The sequence below is a fragment of the Sciurus carolinensis genome, chromosome 1 (assembly GCF_902686445.1).
Source record: "Sciurus carolinensis chromosome 1, mSciCar1.2, whole genome shotgun sequence".
In the NCBI taxonomy this organism is placed as follows: domain Eukaryota; kingdom Metazoa; phylum Chordata; class Mammalia; order Rodentia; family Sciuridae; genus Sciurus; species Sciurus carolinensis.
In genome coordinates, this window is record NC_062213.1 from 86,083,810 (window position 1) to 86,107,154 (window position 23,345).

At 37.6% G+C, this 23,345-nt stretch overlaps 1 protein-coding gene across 1 annotated transcript in view; it reads right to left on the reverse strand.

The window, feature by feature from the left end:
* Positions 1–10,521: 10,521 nt before the first annotated feature.
* Positions 10,522–23,345, reverse strand: part of Ube2v2 (ubiquitin conjugating enzyme E2 V2) — a 66,484-nt gene continuing 53,660 nt past the window's right edge. The window contains exon 5 of the mRNA XM_047553532.1: positions 10,522–10,577. Within this exon, the coding sequence (XP_047409488.1) occupies positions 10,529–10,577 (49 nt within the window). The 3' untranslated portion in view covers positions 10,522–10,528. The remainder of the gene's footprint in view (positions 10,578–23,345) is intronic.

The window sequence follows — 23,345 nt, forward strand, 5'->3', positions numbered from 1 at the left end:
CAAAACTCCCGATTCTGACTTCTGAGTTTCCATCAAGGGATCCAGGGAGCAGTTCAAAGTACTTTCAGTGTTTGGACCCCTGACTTAGACAAGGAGAATTTTGAAAGAGAGCAAGAAGAATGTTGTCAAACTGGAAAATATACTTAACAAAGAGGGTCACAATTGTAGTCACAGGCAGCACTGTAACTTGCATTAAATAATTAAAGTCATAAAATAAAATATGCTTTGTGTGATATCTTCAAACAACAAGAATGACTTGAACATGACAGCAAACATGAGACTAGCCATCTTCTGATTCATAAAGTATATTGTGTCTACATAAGAGTTTATTAAACTGGACTAAAGCTGCCATAAAATAATGGCTCTGCAATCAATTATGTGATCTCTACCAATGGCCTTCAAAGAGTTGGTCTGTTAGTCAGCTTTCTGTTACTATAACAACTACCTGAGATAAATAAACTTATAAAGAGAAAAGCTTTCTTTTGGATCACAGTTTTGGAAGTCCCAGGCCATTACGCATTGACCCTGTTGCTTTTGGACCTGTGGAGAGGCCCCATATCATGGTGGGAGTATGTGGCAGAGAAAAACTGCTTTGCCTCATAACCTAGAAGCAGAGAGAGAGAGGAAGAGAATAGCAGCCCACATCCCCTTCAGGGACATGCCCCCAGTGACCTAAAACTTCTTATTAGGCCCCTTCTCTTAAAATCCACCACTTCCCAATAGGGCCATGTGGGGGACCAAACCTTTATAACAAGGGTCTTTGAGGGATATTCCAGATCCAAACTGTAGCATGGTTCACACATAACAGAAAGTAAGGGTATTCTGTTTTGTTTTGTTTTGTTTTTTGCAGTGCTAGGGATTGAACCCAGAACCTCATGCATACTAGGCAAGTGCCCTATATCCTGTGTCCAGCAAAGTACAATTCTTAATGCCCACTGAAGCATGTAAATAGGCAAATGAAAGTCATGACAGAATTCAAATATTTCTCCCAAAAAGAAAACTACCAAACCTAATAAATCAGGGTGAAATAGTTAGAAATTTAGTTATTACATCTCTTTCCCAACCCCTTTCCTTTTTTTCCCCTTTTCTCAGAGTTCTCATTTCTTGCCACAAAAACCAGAAATGACCAAAAATGAAAAGCCCTTCAAATCATATATGTCTATTGGAAAGTCCTGAAACAAAAAGATGACTCTGATACATCTTCCTTGAACTGTAATTTTTTTACAGACTGCATTTTTCTTCATTGTACACAACTGGGGTACATCATTTCATTTCTATGGTTGTACGCAATGTAGATTCACACCATTCATGTAATCATACATGTACATAGGAAAATGATATCTGTTCATTCCACACTTTTTCATACCCCCTGCTTCCTCTCATTTCCCTGTACATAATCTGAAGTTCCTCCATTCTTCTCTCACCCCCACACCCCCACCCCCACTATATATCATCATCTACTTATCAGGGAAAACATGTGGCTTTTGGTTTGGGGGGATTGGCTTATTTCACTTAGCATGATATTCTCCAATTCCATCCATTTTCTGTAAATGCCATAATATTATTCTTCTTCATGGCTGAATAATATTCATTGTGTGTGTGTGTATATATATATATACCACAGTTGAATGGATAAAGAAACTCTGATTGGTACTTTCTACATATTCATAAAGGTGAAATTCCCTGTCGTATGTACATATGTGTGCATGTGTGTGTATTTTCTTCTTTATGACTGAGTAGAACTCCATTGCATAACCATACAATTTCTTCCATTCATCTATTGACAGGCACCTGAGTTGATTCCATAATTCAGCTATTATGAATTGTGCTGCTATAAACATTGATGTGGCTGTATCACTATAGCATGCTTATTTTAGTTCTTTTCAAAAAATACCAGGGAGTGGGATAGCTGAGTTACATGGTGGTTCCATCCCTAGATTTTGGAGATTCTCCATACTGTTTTCCAGAGTGATTGGACTAGTCTGCAGGCCCACCAACAATGTACAAGTGTACCTTTTTCCCACATCCTCACCAGCATTTATTGTTTGTGTTCTTAATAAATGCCATTCTGACTGGAGTGAGATGAAATCTTAATGTTTGGATTTTCATTTCCCTGATTGCTAGAGATGTTAAACATTTTTTCATGTATTTGTTGGCCATTTGTGTTTCTTCTTTTGAGAAATATATACTTAGTTCTTTTTCCCATTTGTTTGTTTGTTTATTGGTGTTAAGTTTTTTGAGTTTTTCATATATTCTGGATATTAATCCCCCATTGGAGGAGTAGCTGGCCAAGATTTTCTTCCATTCTGTAAGCTCTCTCATCACACTCTTTATTAGTTCTTTTTGCTGTGCAGAAGCTTTTTAATTTGATGACATCCCATTTATTGATTCTTGGTTCTATTTCTTGGGCTTTATAGGCCTTCTTGAGGAAGTCAGTGCCTGCATATATGTTGACCATTTATTTTCTTCTTGCAGATGGAAGGTTTCTGGTCTAATTCCTAAGTCTTTGATCCATTCTTTTAAAAAAATTTTTAGTTGTAAATGGACACAATATCTTTCTATGTGTTATTTTTAAGTGGTGCTAAGGATCACACCCAGTGCCTTACATGTGTGAGGCAAGTGCTCTATCACTGAGCTACAGTTACAGCCCGCTTTGATCCATTTGACTTGAGTTTTATGCAGGGTAAGAGATAAGGATCTAGTTTCATTTTTCTACATTTGTGCTGTTCAGGTTTTCTGTATCTTCCTGGTTCAATTTGAACAGGTCATATGTATCTAGAAATTTGTCAAAGTCTTATAGATTTTCCAGTTTATTGGAATATAAATTTTCAAAATAGTTTCTAATGACCTTTAGATTTCAGAAATTTCTGTGGTGATATCTCCTTTTCAATCTCTAGTTTGTTTATTTGGGTCTTCTCTTTCTTTTGGTTAGTTTGTGTAAGGGTTTATCAATCTTATTCATCTTTTTTGAAGAACCCTTTGTTGCATTGATCCTGTATATTTTTATTTTCAAATTCATTAACTTTAGCTCAGATCTTTAATATTTTCTTCCATCTCCTGGTTTGAAAATCAGTTTGCTCCTCCTTTTCTAAGACCCTGAGGTGGAGCATAAACTTAATTATTTGAGATCTCTCAGTTTTTTAATGTAGGCACTCAGTGCTATAAGTTTTCCTCTTAGACATACTGTCTCAGAGATTTTGACATGTTGTATCTCTGTTCTCATTTATCTCTAAGGATTTCTTGATTTCTTCTCTCATTTCTTCTATGATCCAATCTTCATTTGAAAGAATATTGTTTAATCACCATGTGTTTATGTGGTTTCTAATATTTTTCTTGCTGTTGATTTCTATTTTCACTCCATTATGATCTGATAGGAAGCACAGGATTATATCAATTTTTTTTATTTGCTAAGACTTATATTGTGACCTAGAACATGATCTACTTTGGAAAAAATTCCATGGGCTGCTGAAAAGAAGATATATTTAGCTGTTTGGGGGTGAAATATTCTGTATATACCTATTAGTTCCATTGATTATGTGCTTATTATTTAAGTAATATCTTTATTAATTTTATGTTTGAATGACCTGTTTATTGGTAATAAGTTTATGTTAAAAAGCACCCAGTATTATTGTATTGGAGTCTATCTGGGATTTCATGTCAAGAAGTTTGTTTTTTAAATATAATTAGGTATACTGAAATTTGGGGCATATATATTTACTATCATTGTATCTTCTGGTTGGATTGTTTCCTTTATTGGTATTTGTGATCTTCTTTGTCTCTTTTGTTAATTATTTTCTTGAAATATGATTTGTCATATATGAGAATAGTTGCAACTGTTTATTTTTGGACAATTTGCATGGAATTTTTTTTACATCATTTTACCTTCAGCCTATGAGTGTCATTGCTTATGAGATGAGTCTCTTACAAACAGCATGTAGTTGGATATCATTTTTTGATCTATTGTGCTAATTTGTCTTTCTTTTTTTTTCTTTTTTTTTTTTTTTTTGTCCTGGGGATTGAACCAAGGGGTACTTACCCAATGAGCCACAAACCCAGACCTTTTTGTTTTTTAAGACAGAGTCTCACTAAGTTGCTTAGGGTATAGCTAAATTGTTGAGACTGGCCTGAATTTGTGATTCTCCTACTTCAGCTTCCCAAGTTGCGGATGATAGGTTTGCACCAGCATGCCCAGTTCTATACCTTTCAATTGGGGAGTTGAGACCATTTTCATTCAGTGTTATTATGTCTTAGTTTTCATTTAGTTGGTTACTCTTCTAGTGATCTTCATTTATTTGGGCATTTTGGGAATTGTTTTTAAGTTCCTCTGTGTGCAGTATATCTTTGAGTATTCTTTGTAGTGCTGGCTTGATGGTCATGAACTCTTTTATTTTATCCTTGCCATGTAAAGTTTTTATTTCTCCATCAATTTTGAAAGTAAACTTTACAAGATATGGCAATTTGGCTTGTGATTTCTTTCACCAGGTCCTCCTTGATTTTAGAGTCTGAGTTGAGAAGTCAGAGATGAGCCTTATTGGTTTGCCTCTAAATGTGACCTGACATTTTTTTCTTGTAGCTTTTAATATTTTTCTTATTTCTATGTTAGGCATTTTGATTATGATGTTTTGGAAAACTTCTTTTCTGATCTGGTTTATTTGGGGTCCTGGATGCCTCCTGTATGTGGATGCTTATCTCATATCTGAACAGGGAAAATTTTCAGTTACTATCTCATTAAAAATGTTCATGATATCTTTAGCCTATATCTACATGTTCTCATCTATCCCAGTGACTCTCAGGTTTGTTCTCCTGATGCTGTCCCAGAGATCTTATATATTTTGATCATGGTCTTTTTTTTCCTCTTTATTGCATGCTATGTCCTCAAGTTCATATACCCTGACTTCGAAGCCTGAAATTCTGTTTTCAAGGCCTGAAGTTCTATTTTCTATACAATCTAATCTGTTGGTGATGCTTTCAAGTGAATTTTTAATTTGATTCATTGTGTCTCTCATTTCCAGGAGTCCTGATTGGCTCTTTTCAATACCTTTGTTTCTTTATTTAAATGATCGTTCACCTCCTATACTTATTCTCTTATCATTCCTTAGATCTTTTCTTAGCTCATTAATATTTTAAAAATCAGTTTTTTATAATCTTTCTCTGGAATTTCATCTAACTTCCATATCTGTAGAATCCTTTGTTGGGGGGTTGTGAATTTTGGGGGGAGAATTGTTTATCTGTTTCTTAATGTTTTCAGAGGTCTTATACTTGCATATCAATTAAAATGTAGTCCCCTTCCTCTTTTATATGCCTGTCCTTTTGTATGTAGTTATCTTTTTTGTTCTCAACTTTTCTCTGGTTTTGATATATGAGTATATGTCCAGGTGTGTGACCTGAGATCCCCCTCTGGTTTTTTCTCTTTGGGGGCTACTTGTTGATGTGGGGGGGGGGTGGTTCTTTCCCCAATTCTATATGATAAAGTAATGTTGACACTCAGGTGGAGCTAGATGGTGTGCGTGGTGAGATTTGCTGTTACTTGGCTGAGTCATGGGTATTACTCTGCAGAAAAATCTCTATTCTGTGAACTTGAAGTATCCCAATTATTTTCCAACTCTCTTAATGGTAGTGGGTAGCTAGGAATATCACTAATGTTAGCACCAGATGTATAGCCCTAAGATAAATGCCCAGTGTCTACTTTGACATCTATAACACTAATTGCCACCTATATAGGATTGGTGGTGTCAGTATTTAACAAGAGTATCAACAATAAAAAACTGAAAATTAGACCAGGCATTAGATAGCAGGTGTCCACTATGTCATCACTATATTAATATTTATAACAAGTAAAGATAATATTGAAAATATGGTTAAAATGCAGAGAAGTATGCTAAAGAAGACTGATAAAAGAAGGAATGAGTTGAAGTCATTACCATGGCTGAAGGAATCATTCATGACACAGAAACCAAGATGGAAGAATTCAAGGACCAATTGCTTGCTGATGAGCACAAGAAACTAAAAGAAGAGATTTTCAAAATGAGGGAGCTCCTGGCTCAAAAAGATAGTGAAACAGGAGAAAACATTAGGCAGGCAGCATCCTCCCTTCAGCAGGCACCACTGAAGCTCTTTGAAATGGCATACAAAAAGATGGCATCTGAGAAAGAAGGCTCAGGAAGTTCTGGCACTGGGGAACAAAAGGAAGATCAAAAGGAGGAGAAACAGTAATAGCACTTGGAGCCAAAAAGCCCACATTCTATATGAAGCTTAGGAGTGGAGGGACTTCCTGAGCAGAAATGGGCAACCTTCAGTCTTTACTGTGTTTTTGCAGTATTCAATATATAATTTCCTTAATATGTAAATTCAGTGACCCATTAGCTGATGAACATTTAATGGGTGATAATTCTATACAGTAAAAAGTTCACAATGTCTTCTCCCCGGCCTGTTAATTTTCAGCTGCATGTGAAAGTGTTAGGGGTAAACAATTTACCAATCATTATAAAGACTTCCTTTGGTTCCTGCTGAAATGTCAATATTTTCAAGGAGTGAAAAATATATTAAATACAATGAAGGAGATGCACCATGACCTGGAATGAGACCATAATGGGGATGAAGATCCTAGTTGGTCAAGAGAACTGCTTTAACAGCCAATGTATACATGGGGTCCTAGGACTGAGGCCTTTAAATGCAAGACAGCTAACTAGCTGTGCCATGTTTGTAGTAGGTGAGGCAGAGGAAGTTGGGCCAATGGAAAACTAAGCTATTTATGTTAGGTAGCTTTTAAAATAAGGTAGCTCTTAAATCCTAATGTTCCTAAGGGCATACTTTTCTAACTACCCTCTGGCCCGTCGGGCATCTATATCCTTGATGATTGTTCTTTTTGATCCATCAGGGATTTTTAAAAAAATAAATATGAAAAAAAATATTGACAACATGAATGGGGTAGGAACTACTGAAATTGAATAATTATATTATTTAGTGGGATTACAACTGCTTATGTGAAGAGAAAATAGTGTAGGAAAATAAGGTAAAGTTTGAATTAGTTTTAAAAAAAGTGAACATAGGAGAGGCATAAGATAGGTAGCAGATGTCAACTGTAAAGAAGGAGAAATAGGGACTGGGGATATAGCTCAGTTGGTAGAGTGCTTGCCTTGCATGCACAGGGCCTGGGTTCAATCCCCAGCACCAGAAAAAAAAAAAGAGAAAAAGGGAACAGGAAAATTTGGCTGTTAGTGGGGAAGAGATTGAAGAAGGGGTGATAAGAGTGACAAAAACCAAGGTGAAAGAAGCAAATGCAGATCAAAACAACTCAAAGCCACGCATGGTGGCGCACACCTGTAATCCCTGCAGTTTGGGAGCTGAAGCAGGAGGATAGTGAATACCAAGCCAGCCTCAGCAACTTAGCAAGGCCCTAAGCAACTCAGTGAGACCCTATCTTTAAATAAAATATAAAAAATGGCCGGGGATGTGGCTCAGTGGTTAAGCATCCATGGTTCAATCCCAGTACCAAAAAATAAATAAATAAATAAAACACAAAACCATAAATAATTATACCCCACCTATGTCAAACCAAAGCTAAATAATAAACAGGTGAAGAGGAAAGTAGTTAAACTGAAAGCAAAATTATATAAATACACACACACATATATGCATAGAGAGAAAGAGAATACATACCCACACACCCCCACCCAGATATATACACACAAAATCTTGCAGAATGGAAAAAAGTAAAAAATTATAATAATAAAATACAATGAAATGATATTTGAAAAAATTAAGTTCAAATTTTAGAAAATAAGAGTAAAAAAATAAGAATAAATTTTTTTCTTTTTTTTTCTTTTGAGGAAAAAAAAAAAGAAGTTTTATTGCTTTGCTAGCAAAGGAGAAGCACAGGGGACGCCTGTTGCAGAGGCTGTGATTCTGCCCATCAGGGCAAATAGGGAGTAATTCAAAGGCTACATTCCACATGTTCTCTGTAGGAGTTATAATTCACTTGTTAATTTAGAAGATAATCATTGTTGAGGTCTTCTGGTGCCACCCGCAAAGTCTGAATTACTTTTTTCCTGTGGTGGGTGTGTGCTGAAGGACAGATAATTCTGCCTAGAATGGGGAAGAAAGACAATCCAGTTTCCCCTGAGATTAGGGAAGGGGAGAGTTTAGGAAGGAGAAGGAAAGAGGAAGAGAAAGAAACATGTCTTGTAAAAATAAGGCACAGTAGCATAGAAGCATGGGGTATATCCAAAGCATAAAGTAGACCACTGCTACATTTCCCCACTGCCGATTTCTTCACTCCATTTCTATGGAAAAATGGGTGAAGACATCTCCAAGCTACTTCCTGCTGAGAGAGGACAAAGTTGTGGGGGAAGTGACCCAATGTCCTTTTTCTCTATCTGGTGGGGCACAGACAATTAAGGGTATTCAGCATCAGGGCAGTCCAGAGGTCCATGGTGGCAGTTGGTAGGTGACTGGACAGGCATACATAAGGTAGGGATCATGCAGATGGCCAAAGGTGTCAAGACTTTACCTCATTCAGTTTCCTTTTTCTTAAAATAGACCATGATGGAGCAACCTATACCACTCAGGGAGAAAATGCAAGAGTTTCTCAAAGCAAAAGGAGCTTCGGCAGCTGCTGGGCTGGTCCCTCAATTCCATTATGCATAAGAATAGTTCCTCTGGTTCAACAAGAGGCAAACTTACCCATCTCCTAACTCTCCAGAACTTGGAACTCAAGAATATATTTTTTAAATGGAGGAATACAGAGGGAAAAAGAAAAAAAGAAAAATCTTAATGAGAAATAAAGAGATCATTTCCACTGTAGTGATCAAAATTATCGGCAGGGATGAATTTTTGTTCTTTATACTTATTTTTGGCTTTGAAACCCTTGGTTCAACATCTGAGGGTTATTAAGTCCAACACCTTTGTGTTTCTCACTTTGAAGCCAGAATTAAGGACAGGTAGTTAGTGTAGAAATAGGAAATCAGGTCAATTCGAGGAAATGAAGCCATGAAGCCATCTGCCTTTGGAAGTTGGAGACTGCCCCTGGAAGAATGGAATGTCAAGTATCTCCGGAGCCCACTGATTACCAAATTTACCTGCCTTTATCAAGGACTGCAAACAAGGAGCTGCTAATTAATGCCCCCTGGGCCCTTATCTGCCTGAATCACCTTGGCCCTCCCCCTGCCCATGGCTTCTCACTTAATGCAAAACCAGGCCTAGTCACGAAGGCAGGAAGGAGAGATAAGGGGGGAGAGAACTGGAGAACAAAAGAGACTTTAACCTATAAAAGATGCAGGGTGTGCTCACTTCTTGGGACTTTAGAACATCAGCCATGGCCCCCTTCTTCCTCCCGGGAGAAGTCTGTATTATTACCTTTGAATAAAACCTGCTTAATATGCTTGCCTTGGCGTGCTTCTCTAGTGTTCAATCTTCAACATTAGAAGGAGCAGAACTCATCACCGGTAAACGGTGGTATCAACTTCACTGCCAGTCATTATGGCTCAGGAGCAAAGCTGGTTGTATTAGATCTCAGCTTCTAGTCTCCCAGTATAGAATAAACTGGGGCATTCTGACAAATTGTATATTTCTATAGAAGGGGTGGTGCAGAATTCTAAATTGGAAGTTCCAGTAGTTGGGGTTTAGTCTTGGCTAAACTTTGAGATTTGATCTGCATTCCCTATGGCTGGGGAGATGGTGGTCTCTGCAGAACATTTTGGATCTCTGGGGCCTTCAGAAAAATTCACTTTTAGGGTAAGGAACTAAACCTCCACAGGTTTCACCTTCACCACTATGAATATGAAATACCAGGTATTCACCCTGGAGTGCAGAAGCTCCTGTGTGGTCTCTAGAATTATCTTTCTAAAAGCTCTTATAAGGGTACCAGCAACAAAAGAATTCTGAGACTGTATGGTCCAGGAAATATTTTTTTGGTGCCTATTTCAGTTACTCTAGTTCAGGCGCACTCTGGGAATTATAACAAGCAGTTATAATTGTCAACTTTCTTTTTTTTTTTTGCAACTTTCTTTATGAGTTTCCAATCGTTTGTCTCTGCTCACTGCTGTTCAGCACTCATAGATGGTTCCCACATCACAAAGCAACCAGTTTCCACACTTGGGGGTGTTTTCTGTACCCAGATGCTTTTTGGTCCGTGATCCTGATTCCCACCAAACTATCCACCCCTAGGTCAAGTTATTTTGGGGTTTACTTTCACTGAATTGCTTTCCCTACCAACATTGTGCCCAGCAAAATCATTCTTCTCTAATCCACAAGTTTCCCCGAGCCAATTTTTCTTTATGTTTTAATTTCTTTTTCTACTGGCCATCCAGTCTTCTTTATCTGCCTGCTCTGCCTGCACTGCCCCTCCCCTCCCTCTACTGCCAGTCTGGCAGCCAAGATGGCACATTTCTAACATATATTTCTTATATTTTGAAATTTCTGACTTTCTGTGTCTCTATGGTTTCTTTTACAGTTCAATATTAAGTTTCAGAGGGGTCCCTTAATTACCCACCTCACCGAGGATCAGTCTTCCCACTTTTAGGTCTGGTGCTTAGGAATTGCATCCTTCCTCTAATCCACCATCTTCTCTCCTCCTAGAACTGTAATTTACAGATGCCATATTTATTAACTTTTGTATTAATCTTTTTTAAAGAGTATTCTTGTGTATCTTTATATATATAAATTTTTTAAATTGTTGATGGATTTTTATTTATTTATATGTAGTGCTGAGAATCGAACCCAGTGCCTCACACATGCAAGGTCAGCACTCTATAACTGAGCTACAACTCCAGCCCTGTTTTGTATTAATCTTAATGTGTTTATTCAGTTTATGAAATGAATGCTTCGAGGTACCTCAATTAAATGTATTGCAAATGATAATTTTAGCATACTTATTAAATTTTTTATATATTAAAATAAAATTAACCCCATAACTATAAAGACCATACCTGAATTCTTCTGAGACACAACAAAATAATATGCCAAAAGTTATAAAATAATATTTGGATACCTAGAGAACATACAGGTTCAAATTCAATACTAGACATACCCAGAAGTTCAATCAGAAAGTAGACAAGAGTCTGCTAGCATTTAGTTTTCTTATTCATTATCCTGATGGTAACCAACAAATTTTATATTCCTCCAGGACTCTGGTACATTCTCTATTTTCTCCTCCAAGATGAGTCTCTATTTATAATGGGTTTTCCATTTTTAAAACAGCCAAGATCATTTGAGAAACTCCATCCATAGTTTCTCTGGAAACTTGTTGCCACATCCATTAGCAGTGTTTAGGTAAAAGCAGGAATGAGCAATGCTTCCCCTTTTAGATTTCTGAAGTTCTCCCTTCTATAACCCCCACAGTCAGCCTGACTCTGTCTTACCTCATGTCTTCCGCCAGCACTCTTGGAACTAGAAGGGAAGTGAGTCATGCTCAAGGTAACCTAATTTTTAAGAGCAACAGAGGAAAAGAAAGACCTTTAGCACTATCTAGGTTTCACTTAACGTGTTCACAGTATAATGTAAAAAGTAAATCCTTCAGAACAGATGAAAAGGAAAATCACCTGCATACTCTGAGGACCTGGACCTAGCTTCTACTCAGTCTATTTCTAGCCTCTTAGATTTCTTATGCATATGTCTCCCAAGCTAGACTCCCTTCCCGAATACAATGTTGAGCGCTGTGGTCTGCTCTGATTTCTGTCGTGTCACTAAATGACAGGTCATTTTAATAAAACATGTGCACACATTATTACATGTTCCAAGTGCCTGATACTAAACCACTCTAGTCTTTGCGATCTTTCAATTTTCATTTAGTGAAACCAAAAGTAAAACAAATAAACAAACATTCTGTTTCTCATAGGAAACTTCCTACAGGCAAAATTCTTCTGGTCAAACATGTGGATTTTTTCTCCCAAGGGACCAAAATAACACATGTGCCTATTAATAGCAAAGAAAACTGTTCTGGAAATTAAGACATGAAAATGGGCTATGTCAAACTGCTTTCTCTCTGGGTATTGCAATGGCCCTGGTAAAATTTCCTCAAATAGCTGTTTTGCTGAGCCTGTTTATTTTCAAGTCAGTCTGGTCATCTCCAGCCATGATATTCACCAACAGATCAGAAGAAACAGAAATAGGAATTTTGCAAGTATGGTAGACAATCTCCCTTTATTGGGGAGGGAATAATTTTGCAAGGCCCCAGTAGATACCTAAAACCTCTTACAATACCTATTATAGTTAGGATCTTAAATGTCCCCTAAAAGTCATACATTGAAGACATTTCCCAGCTGGTGGCACTTTTGGGAGATGGTGGAAACTTGAGGTGGGACCTAGTTGGAGGGAGTAGTTTATTGGGGGGCGTATGACCTCAAAGGAGTTATTAGGAATCCAGTCCCTTGTTCTCTTTTTTTTATTTCTATCTTTTCTGTTTTAAAATTTATTTTTATTTGTTCTAATTAGTTATACATGAAAGTGGAATACATCATATATAGATGGAGTGTAATTTCTCCTTCTGGTTGTATATGATGTAGAATCACACTGGTCATGTAATCATATATGTACATAGGGTAATAATGTCCAGTTCATTCTACTATCCTTCCTATCTCCTTACCCCCTCAATCCCCTCCACCTAATCCAAAGTAACTCTATTCTTCCCTAGTGCCACCGCCACTTATTGTGAATTTGTGAATTAGCATCCACATATCAGACAAAACATCCAGTCTTTGGTTTGGGGGGATTAGTTTATTTCGCTTAGCATGATATTCTTCAGCTCCTTCTATTTACTGGCAAATCCCATCTTTTCCATCTTCTTTAAGACTGAGTAATATTCCATCATATATATACATATATACATACATATATGTATATATATAGCACTTTTTTTATCCATTCATCTGTTGAAGGGCACCTAGGTTGGTTCCATAGTTTAACTATTGTGAATCGAGCTGCTATAAACATTGATGTGGCTACATCACTGTAATATGCTGATTTTAAGTCCTTTGGGTATAAACCAAGGAGTGGGGCTGTTGGGTCAAATAGTGGGTCCATTCCAAGTTTTCTGAGGAATCTCCATACCACTTTCCATAACAGTTGCACCAATTTGCATTCCCACCAGCAATGTATGTGTGTACCTTTTTCCCCACATCCTCACCAACATTTATTGTTGTTTGTATTCTTAATAATTGCCATTCTGGCTGGAGTGAGATGAAATCTTAGAGTAGTTTTGATTTGCATTTCTCTAATTTGTAAAGATGTTGAACATTTTTCATATATTTGTTGATTAAACATTTTTCTTCTTCTGTGAAGTGTCCGTTCAGTTCCTTAGCCCATTTATTGATTGGGTTATTTGTTTTTTTGATGTTTAGTTTTATCTGAGGTGCATGTGGTAAAGATTTTCTCCCATTGTGTAGGCTCCCTCTTCACGTTATTGATTATTTACTTTATTGTGAAGAAGCTTTTTAGTTTGAATCCATCCTGTTTATTGATTCTTGATTTTATTTCTTGCACTTTAGGAGTCTTGTTAAGGAAGTCAGACATGGTGAAATGGTGAAGATTTGGGCCTACTTTTTCTTCCTTTAGGCACAAGATCTCTTTTCTAGTGCCTAGCTCTTTGATCCACTTTGAGTTGAGTTTTGTGCAGGGTGAGAGATAGGGGTTTAGTTTCATTTTGTTAAATGTGGATTTCCAATTTTCCCAGCACCATTTGTTGAAAAGGTCCTCCTTATCTTTCCTCCAATGTATTTTTTTGCACCTTTGTCATATGAGATAACTGTATTAATGTGGGTTTGTCTCTGTGTCTTCTATTCTGTACAATTGGTCTACATGTCTGGTTTTGGTGCCAATACCATACTGTTTTTGTTACCAAGGCTCTGTAGCATAGTTTAAGGTTTGGTATTGTGATACCTCCTGCTTCACTCTTCTTGCTAAGGATTGCTTTGCCTATTCTGGGTCTTTTATTTTTCCAAATGAATTTCACGATTGCTTTTTCTAATTCTGTGAAAGGGTGTTATTGGGATTTTAATAGGAATTGCATTAAATCTGTATAACATTTTTTGCTTCCCAACTGCTATGAGGTAAGCAACTTTGCTCCACCACATACTCCTTGCTTGATGTTCTGACCTGCCACATGCCCAAAGCAATCATGGACTAAAACATCTGAAACTGAGACAGACAAGAAAGTTCTCAAGCTCCCCAAAAGGTAATTTTTATTCTTCCATCTTTGACAGCCATGATAACCCCAAATACCTTCCAGTTACCTGGAGACTTTTATTGTGGCCATGGCAGCTTTGTTTATATGTCCATCCCAAATGACTCCACCCATCTGTAACCTCTTCTGCTGTCCCCAGTCTGCAAGGAGCCCCTCCCACACCCACAACTAGGCAGAAAGCCTGGGGTTATCTGGCAGACACTGAGCATGTGTAAGGTCTCCCTTTGTTTGTCTATATGAGCAGCCTTTCCCATACCATTCTCAGAAGAATCCATGTACTCCATCCCCTTATGCTTCAGCATAAATCTTAATAAAGCCTCCTTCAGATGGTTAGATTTTGCTTATTCTTAATTTCCATCCCAAGTAGAGTGGGCTGATCTGGTAGCACGAAGAGTTGGTAGCACTAAAACCTACAGGTGCTGCAAGTAGCCAGCATCCAAGTCTGGTAAGACTGAGGGTGGCCTGTAGCCATAGACAGCAGGGAGCAACAGAGAGGAACAGAGAGCTATCAGGAGCTGCTAGCCCCAGTTGCTGGAAGAATTCAGAGGGCTGAGAGCTGCTGGTACCCAAGATTCAGAGCTTTTAAATGGAGCTTCACTTTGCCTTTTTATGATTTCTATCCAAATTGAGGAAAAAGAACCATCTTCCAACTGATAACAAAACCATGAGATAAAAATCTCAGGCACTTTTTCATAGTGACAGAAAGATGACTGACACAGTACTAAACCCTGTGCTTACTATATTTTGTCCTATACATACATACATAAGGTAAAGTTTAATTAATAAGTAGGCACAGTAAGAGATTAATAGCAATAACTAATAATGAAACAGAGCAATTATAATAATACACCATAAGAAAAGTTATGTGCATACAGTATTTCTCACATCTTTTTGTACTGAATACACCTTCTGGTGATGATGTAAGATGATACAATACCTACATGATGGGATGAACTGAAGCAGATTATGGTATTGTGACATACTATTAGGCTTCTACATAAGGGTTAATGAAACCAAGCACTATGATACTGCAGTAGTTGATCTGATAAATTAGATAACTAAGTGACTAATGAATAGGTAACATATCCAGCATGTATATGCTAGACAAAGGGATGATTCACATCCTGGGCAGGATGGATTGGGACAACATGAAATTTCATCATGTAATTAGAATGGTGTGCCATTTAAAACTTAGGAATTGTTTATTTCTTGGATTGGATTTTGCTTTTAATATTTTCAGATTGCAATTGACTGCAGATAACTGAAACCATAAAAAGTAAAACCACAGACAAGGACAACTGTAATCCTTAATCCTGGGCACTGCCAAGTGATAACATTTGTTTCAGTCAGCTTTTTCGCTGCTGTAACTAAATGATCTGACCAGCACAATTATAGAAGAGGAAAGGTTTATTTGAGGGCTCACAATTTCAGAGGTCTTAGTCCATAGAAGACTGACTCCATTCCTAGAAACTTGAGGTAAGGCAGAACATCATGGCAGAAAAGTATGGCAAAGGGAAGCAGTTCACATCATCAGGAAACAGAGAGAGAGAGTCTTCACCCTCCAGATAGAAAATATATACCCCAAAGTCACACCCCAATTCCAATCTCCTACAGCCACACTACCACTTCAATTAATCCCACTAGGGGTTAATTCACTGATTGGGTTAAGACTCTTACAACCCAATCATTTCTCCTCTGAACCTTTCTGCATTGTCTCACATATGAACTTTAAGGGGCATCGCACATCCAAAACAGAACACCATTATTCACACAAGTTAATAGTTTTCATCCAGGATGTTAATCATTATAATGAAATATAAAGTACTATCTTCTTCAGATTTTCTTTATTTACCTTCACTTTTAGTTGTCTCTGCCACTTGCCAATTCAGCTGTATAGGAGTATTAGCAATTTGCTTTGTAAGCCAGTGTTTCAAAACTTGTGAGCTCATTTTAACAAGACTCCCTACTCTTTCTCCACATTCTACCAACCAAGAGCTCCTGACTTGGGCCAGCTGCCCCAACTGGTAACACAGAGTTGGGAAGAGCACAGAGGATTCTCATCCCCTGACTGTTGCCTCAGATTCTTCTTTTACGTATTCAGTTAAAATATAATTTTATTTTTATGGGTTTTTTATTATTGTTTATCCTTTTTAGATATATATGACAGTAGAGTATATTTTGACATATTATACATATATAACTTACTATACATACATAACTTATTGTACATACATACATAACTAATTCTAATTAGGATCCCATTATTGTGGTTGTACATGATGTGGATTTTCACTGGCTATGTATTCATATATGAACATAGGAAAGTTATGTTCAATTCATTCTATTGTCTTTCCTATTCCCATCCCCTCTATATTCCCTTTATTCCTCCTTATCAAATCCAATGAACTTCTCTTCTTCCCTGCCCCCCATACCCCCCCTACTTGTTGTGTGTTAGCATCCGCATATTATAGAGAATATTTGACCTTTGGTTTGGGGGAGATTGATTTATTTCACTTAGCATGATAGTCTCCATTTACTGGTGTTGCCTTAGATTTTTGCTGCCCAGGAATCGACAGGACAGCCAAGGTAACAGATTGGTTCCACTCTGTGATTCAGAAAATTTACTCTATTTGTATAAAAACTAGAGAGACACACACACACGTGCACACACAAATTATATATCTCTACCACTATTTAATTTGCCTACTAAGTTCCAGTCTGAACCAAACATTAATCTTGTTTATATGAAAAAGTCCATAAAAGGTGCTTTCTTGAAGTCATTGGTTTTACTCTTTATATCTTACTATGATAAACACTGTATTTTCTGTAATCTCATTATGTAAATTCATCAGAGGGTTGTAATAACTCTAAGTAACAGAAAATTACACTAGGTCAGATCACTGAGTTTTATAATGTTAAGTTCCATATTATAAAATGAATGTATATTAATAGGGACCAGTATAAAAATGGGGGGATTTTACAGTCAGGAAAGTTTACTCTCTTGCTCCATTATTATAGGAAAATATGTTAATTTTTTAGTGATCTTATTTCCCATTGGATTTGAGACCCTGAGAAGTGAGACCTCAAGGGAAGAGATAAAATTTGACAATGTAGACAAATACAATTACTAAATACATTCTTATAAATTTCCTCAGATAAATTACCAGTAGAGTTGATTGATCTCACTATGGGCTCCAAAATTAATTTGATCCCCACAGTTGGTTATTTTTTTCTGGTCAACCACATAGAGGGTTAATATACAATGCTCAGAAGTATAATGAAGAATTGGGAAAATAATCCCATAGATCACTTCTGCATGATAGTGTGATTTAAGAATATGCTCCCTTGAGGTGCTGGGGAGATAGTTCAGTCTGTAGAGTGCTTGCCTTGCAAGCACAGGCCCTGGGTTCGATCCCCAGCACCCCCAAAAAAAAAAAGAATATGCTCCCTTGAATAATCTAAGACATAAGATACAACCCATCAGTCTTTTATTCAATTCATCTTGCTCATTATTGTAAGAAATAAACTGACATAAAATCAGATCACTGCTATAAACTGTTCACGGTAGAATTTAGATCTGCAGAAGATTTTTTTTAAAATAAGAAGTAAAAATTATACAGGAAATTTGAACTTGGTAGAAATTCTAACTACAAAACATAATGGAAGAGCAATTAGGTAAGGGGGAAAAAAAGGAGAAAAACTATCTCTGAGGATGACAGGATCTCATATATGGAAAGTTCTAAAGAATTTACACACAAAAATCTATTGGCACTAATAGGTTCAGTAAGATTGCAGGATGCAACATGAACATATAAAAACTGTGGCAATAATCTGAAAATGAAATTAACAGTCCCATGTACAAAAATAATAGAACACATCAGGATAAAGTTAAAAAAAAAAGTACACAACTAACTTGTATGCTAAAAACCACAGAACATTGCTAAAAGAAATTAAAGAAAACGTAAGTAAATGGAAAGCCAGTGCTATAATTGTGATGCAGTTTGTCCCCCAAAGCTTCCCGTCTTAGAAGCTTGGACCCTAGAGTGAACATGTTGAGGGGGTGGAAACTTTAAGAGGTTCAACCTAGTAGAAGGTAATTAAGTCATGGGGCCATCTTGAGATTAATGGTGATCTTGCAAAGTGAATTAGTCCATTAGTTCTTGTGAGAGTTGATTGTTACAAAACAAGGCCACACTTTTGTCACTTCTTTTTCCACTTTTCCTCCATGTTGTGATGCAGTCACCAGAATCATGAGCTAAATAAACCTCTTCTTTCTAAGGCACCAGCCTCAGATATTTTGTTACAGCAATACAAAATAGACTGACAATCATCCTATGTTCACAGGTTGGAAGATTTAATATTATTAAGATGAAAGTACTCCACAAAGTGGGCTACAGATTCAGTACAGTCTCTGTCAAAATTTCAACTGCCTTTTATTTTTTCTTTTGCTTTAGAAAAGACAAGTAGATTCTAAATTTTAAACACAAATGTGAGGTACCCAGAAGAGCCAAAACAATATTGAGAAAGAAAAAAAATTGGGTCTGAATAGAAAAAAAGAAAGGAAAGGGAAGTTTGCTACTACTGCTGGACTTCTTGAACTAAGACATTGGTCTACTCTTACCCAAGGACTGATACTTAAACCATCAACTCTCCACAATCTCAGACCTTTATAGTTCAATTTAAACCACACCATCAGCTTCCCTGGGTATTCAACTTTCAGAGAGAAAGTCATGGGATGTTTTTGCCTTCACAATCATATAAGCCAATTCTTCATAATAAAAAAAAAACTAACTATCATTCCCTATTGGTTCTGTTTCTCTGAAGAACCCTGACTAATACAGTGAGCTTGGTCCAGACAATGTTTCTTAAATAAAATGCCAAAATAATAAGCAACCAAAGAAAAAATAGAAAATTGGACAGCATAAAATTAAAATCTTTTTCACATCAAATGATACAAGAAAGTAAGGAGACACTTCAAAGAATAGAAGGAAATGTGTGCAAACCAGTATTCAGCAAAAAATGACAAACTAATTTTTAAAATGGACAATGTATTTAAGTAGACATTTCTCCAAAGATATACAAACAGCCAATAAACACATAAAAAGTTGCTCAGTGTTATTAGTAATTAGGAAAAAACACAATGAAATGCCACTTCACACCCACTGTGATGTCTAGAATTAAAAAGAAAAACAAGTGTTGGTGAACTTGTGAAGAAATTGGAACTCTCTTACATTGCTGGTGGTAAAATGGTAAGCCACACTGGAAAACAGACTGGAAGGCCAGGTAAGGTGGTACAGGCCATGTGTGGTGGTGCATGCCTACAATCCCAGCAACTTGAGAGAGTGAGTTAAGAGTATTGTATTTTGTTCTTCTGTTTTGTTTTGTGGTGCTGGGCATTGGACCCAGGGCCTTGTGCTTTTGAGGTAAGCTCTACCAACTGAGTTACATCTCCAGCCTAAGAACATTGTAAATTCAAGGTTAGGCTCGGTGATTTAGCAAGACCGTCTCAAGATAAAAAGTAAAAATAAAAAGGACTGGGGATGTAGCTTAGTGGTGAAGTGACCCAGGGTTCAAAGCCCAGAACCCCCCTAACCCCCCCCTACACACACACACATAAAGAAAGAAAAAGCACAAATCATTCATGCTTAGAAAGAAAATGTGATCAGCTGTTGGTCACCACCCTCTAATAAAAAGTCTATTGGTCAGCATTCCATACCAGGTTGACTCAAAGGTGTATTCACTTCCTCCACATGTCCATCCTAATATATTCACATGTCCATTAGGGGATTGTCTACACTCTGCAAGGTTACCTAATGAGATTCAAATATAAAGTCTATAAATCTGGTACATTGCACCATCTAGTAATGTGAGGTATTTGCAGTGAAGTGTAGATACAAACAAGTATCTATCTGTATTTGTTCAACATTGAATCAATGAGTGAATTAGAGTATCAACAATACTTTGTTTCAATTTGAAACTTGTATTGTTAAACCTGAGCTAATGACAAAGTTCTGGAAGTTACAGTATTTATTCATACATTCTATTCTCTGCTTAGAGAAAACTATTGGCATCAGATCTGCTATTTTGCTGCTTCCATTATTCTGCCTCCCCCACACCACTTTACAACCCAGATTGTTAGCCTGAGAATCTCCTTGCCAGCCATTGGTCCATTGTTATTAGCCTGCAAAATTCCACTACTTAAGAATGACTCCACCACCATTCATTCTCTCTCTCTCTCTCTCTCTCTCTCTCTCTCTCTCTCTCTCTCTCTCTCTCTCCTCCTCACTTTTTCTTTCACTCACTCTCACTTTCATATTCTCTCTCTCTCTCTCTCTCTCTCTCTCTCTCTCTCTCTCTCTCTCTCTCTCTCTCTCTCCCCCTCTCTTTCTTTCCCTCCCTCTCTCTCACTCTGTGGGCACATACTCTGCCTTTCTGCTTAATAAAATCTCTAGTGTGAGGTCCCACATCCAAAGTGGTTTCTGGGTGCTTTCATTGGTGCCGTGACTTGGATGGGCTGTTCTACTGCCACTTAGGCGAGTGGAATCCCTTCTTTCTCCCCAGACCCCCAGATACTGGTCTCAACTTCCATTCGCCTGGACGCTCTCCTCCACATCCAGACACTGACTTCAGATTGGTGAGCTTTTCCCCTAGGTCTTCTTAAACACTCCTCTGCTAACCTGAGACACGACCATTGATCATCCAGCACCCTCAAGGAAGTTGAGGAGTGGGAGTTTCCCCAACCACAACTTTTACAGTTACAGCTGGCCCCCTTAGTTGACCTTATCTGACAGTTGGGTCCCTGATATTTATGGTGGAGATTCTCTCTCAGGGTTGAGGCTCCTCTTCACTCTCTCTCTCTCTCTCAAAAATCCTGATGTCAGGTCCTCAAATCTCTCAGCTTTTTCCCGGCACACACTGATGGTCAGGTGATGACCCCCATCACTGTGCTGCCTTCTCGTCTCCAGCCAACTAGTCTGTGACCTTGGGACACCTTGGACACTGACTTGGCTGTATCAGTCTCCACCATGGAATCTGGGTCATCCATTCCAGCAAATTCACCCCTGGAGTGTCTACTAGACAATCTTAAATCCCTTTATCTGATCCCCAGCATAAAACCACCAAAATTTATCCTTTAGATAATCAATTCAAACTGGCCACATAATGGCAGTGAGCAGGCAGATGGAAAGGGATTCCTTATCTTTAAGCTTTCTCTTTCTTGCACACTACCTCCTTTTGGCTTCTTCTCCCCTCTTAATCCTTCCTCCTCCTCCAACTTCAACTCAGCTAACAAACCACCCCCATGCTGGTCCCCTGCAGCAGAGGCCTCTCTGGCCCCTGCTCCTCCATCTCCTTTGCCCCGTTCTGTCCCTGCCACGAGTTCCCATGCACATATTCTAGCCCCCCATGGGAGGTGGATGGTGTAGGAAGTAACCCTAACCAGCCCAACAGCCAGTGGCATGTCACAATAAGGAGTGTGATATAGCAGCCCCATTCCTCAAAAGTAGTGGGAGATAATGTTTCATAATTTTCTGAATCCAAACCTGACCTGATTACCAACCAGGAAAAAGGGTTAAAAAGCCCTAGGCAATTTCCCCTGCCTAGCCTTGTTGAAGCCTACATTGAAATGTAGACTGCAGCAGGCTCAGCAAGGGACCAACATGAGACTGAAGAAAAAAAAATGTCCATTTTAAACTTCCCCTGGGCTGCAACAAGAGATCTCTCTCTCTCTCTCTCTCTCTCTCTCTCTCTCTCTCTCTCTCCCCCTAATTAATGGCCATCTCTCACCCCCTCTTTCTCTTTCTCACTCTCTCATGCTATAATTAATGGCCATTATCATTTTTTTCTTCTAGGACTCTTGTTTTGTTTTATTTTTCTTAAATGCTATTTTTTTGAGCTCACAATTTTGATCCTTCATACCTAGGTTAATGGTTTTTTAATCAGTTCTATTTTTATTCAACCCTAGAGTTATTTTTGAACATCTTCTACATTGCGATGGAGATTCACCTATAAAAAGCTACAAGGCCTTTGCTTTTGTGTTATGTGTATATCCTGTTATCTGATACAGTGTTGTCTATCTATATATGTGCATCCAAATGTACCACTCAATTAAAATTTAAAAATGGAAAAAATTTAAAAATGGATCCAGATAACTTTAATTCACGTGATTTAAAAAGGTTCAATTTAAATCAGGTAAACAAATGAAAGTCTTTGAAATTATTTACCTCACAAGTCACCAGGTGGTCAAATTAATAAAATGTTGATGTCTATAACATGTCTAATTATCAATTCTTTCTATGGCAGATACAATTAAATACATTTGTCTGATATCTTGATTTTTTCAAATGTGTTTTTTAGAGATATCTGATTAATATATAAAGTTAAAATGCTAATGTTAAATAATGTTAAATTCCATGGGGTAACATACTTAAACATTAATATTCTAAACATGGAAGCATTTTGCCACTTTGCCACACAAAAGGAAAGTTAAAAGCTCTCTCAGCCTTTCCTTGATTTATGTTTTGGATGTAATGTCATTATGTTAAACTCTATAACTGTTGCCTGATTGTTTTGCAGAAGTACTACTTCAACAACAGACAACCTAAATTAATTTGAAATAATAAGCCACCACCTATAGGACAGATAATATAGATCCCAATTAGATAAAAGGGGGTAAATAACTATAAAGTCATTAACATTAAAGTTAAAACCCAGTACTCTTACTTCATGACTGGTGAGACTGGCTTGCTAGATGTTTAAGATCAAACTTAAAGATTGAGATTAAAATACAGGGGCCAAGAAAACCAGTATTTGTTTCTTGCCCTCTAAGTTAGCTGGAACCCAAGGAATGAGAGAACTTCTCTAAGGAGAGTTGCAACTCTGGGCCACATGACCTCCCCATCAGGGAGATTGATGAGACCACTAGAGGATGAAAAGCCAATCAGTGCACCTATTACAAAGAGGAGGGTCATTGAAAAAGGGAGACATCCCTGCTGCTTCCAAAGGAAGTCACCTCATCAGCAGACCCTACCTAGTGAATGGCACTAAAGGAGCTAAGAAGTTGCTCTCAAGTTCCCCATGAGTAACCCCTGTGGGAACACAGCTGATCCTTAACAACAGATAAGAACAAAGTCAATTTGACCCAGCTTGATCTTGAATGCTTAGCAAAGCA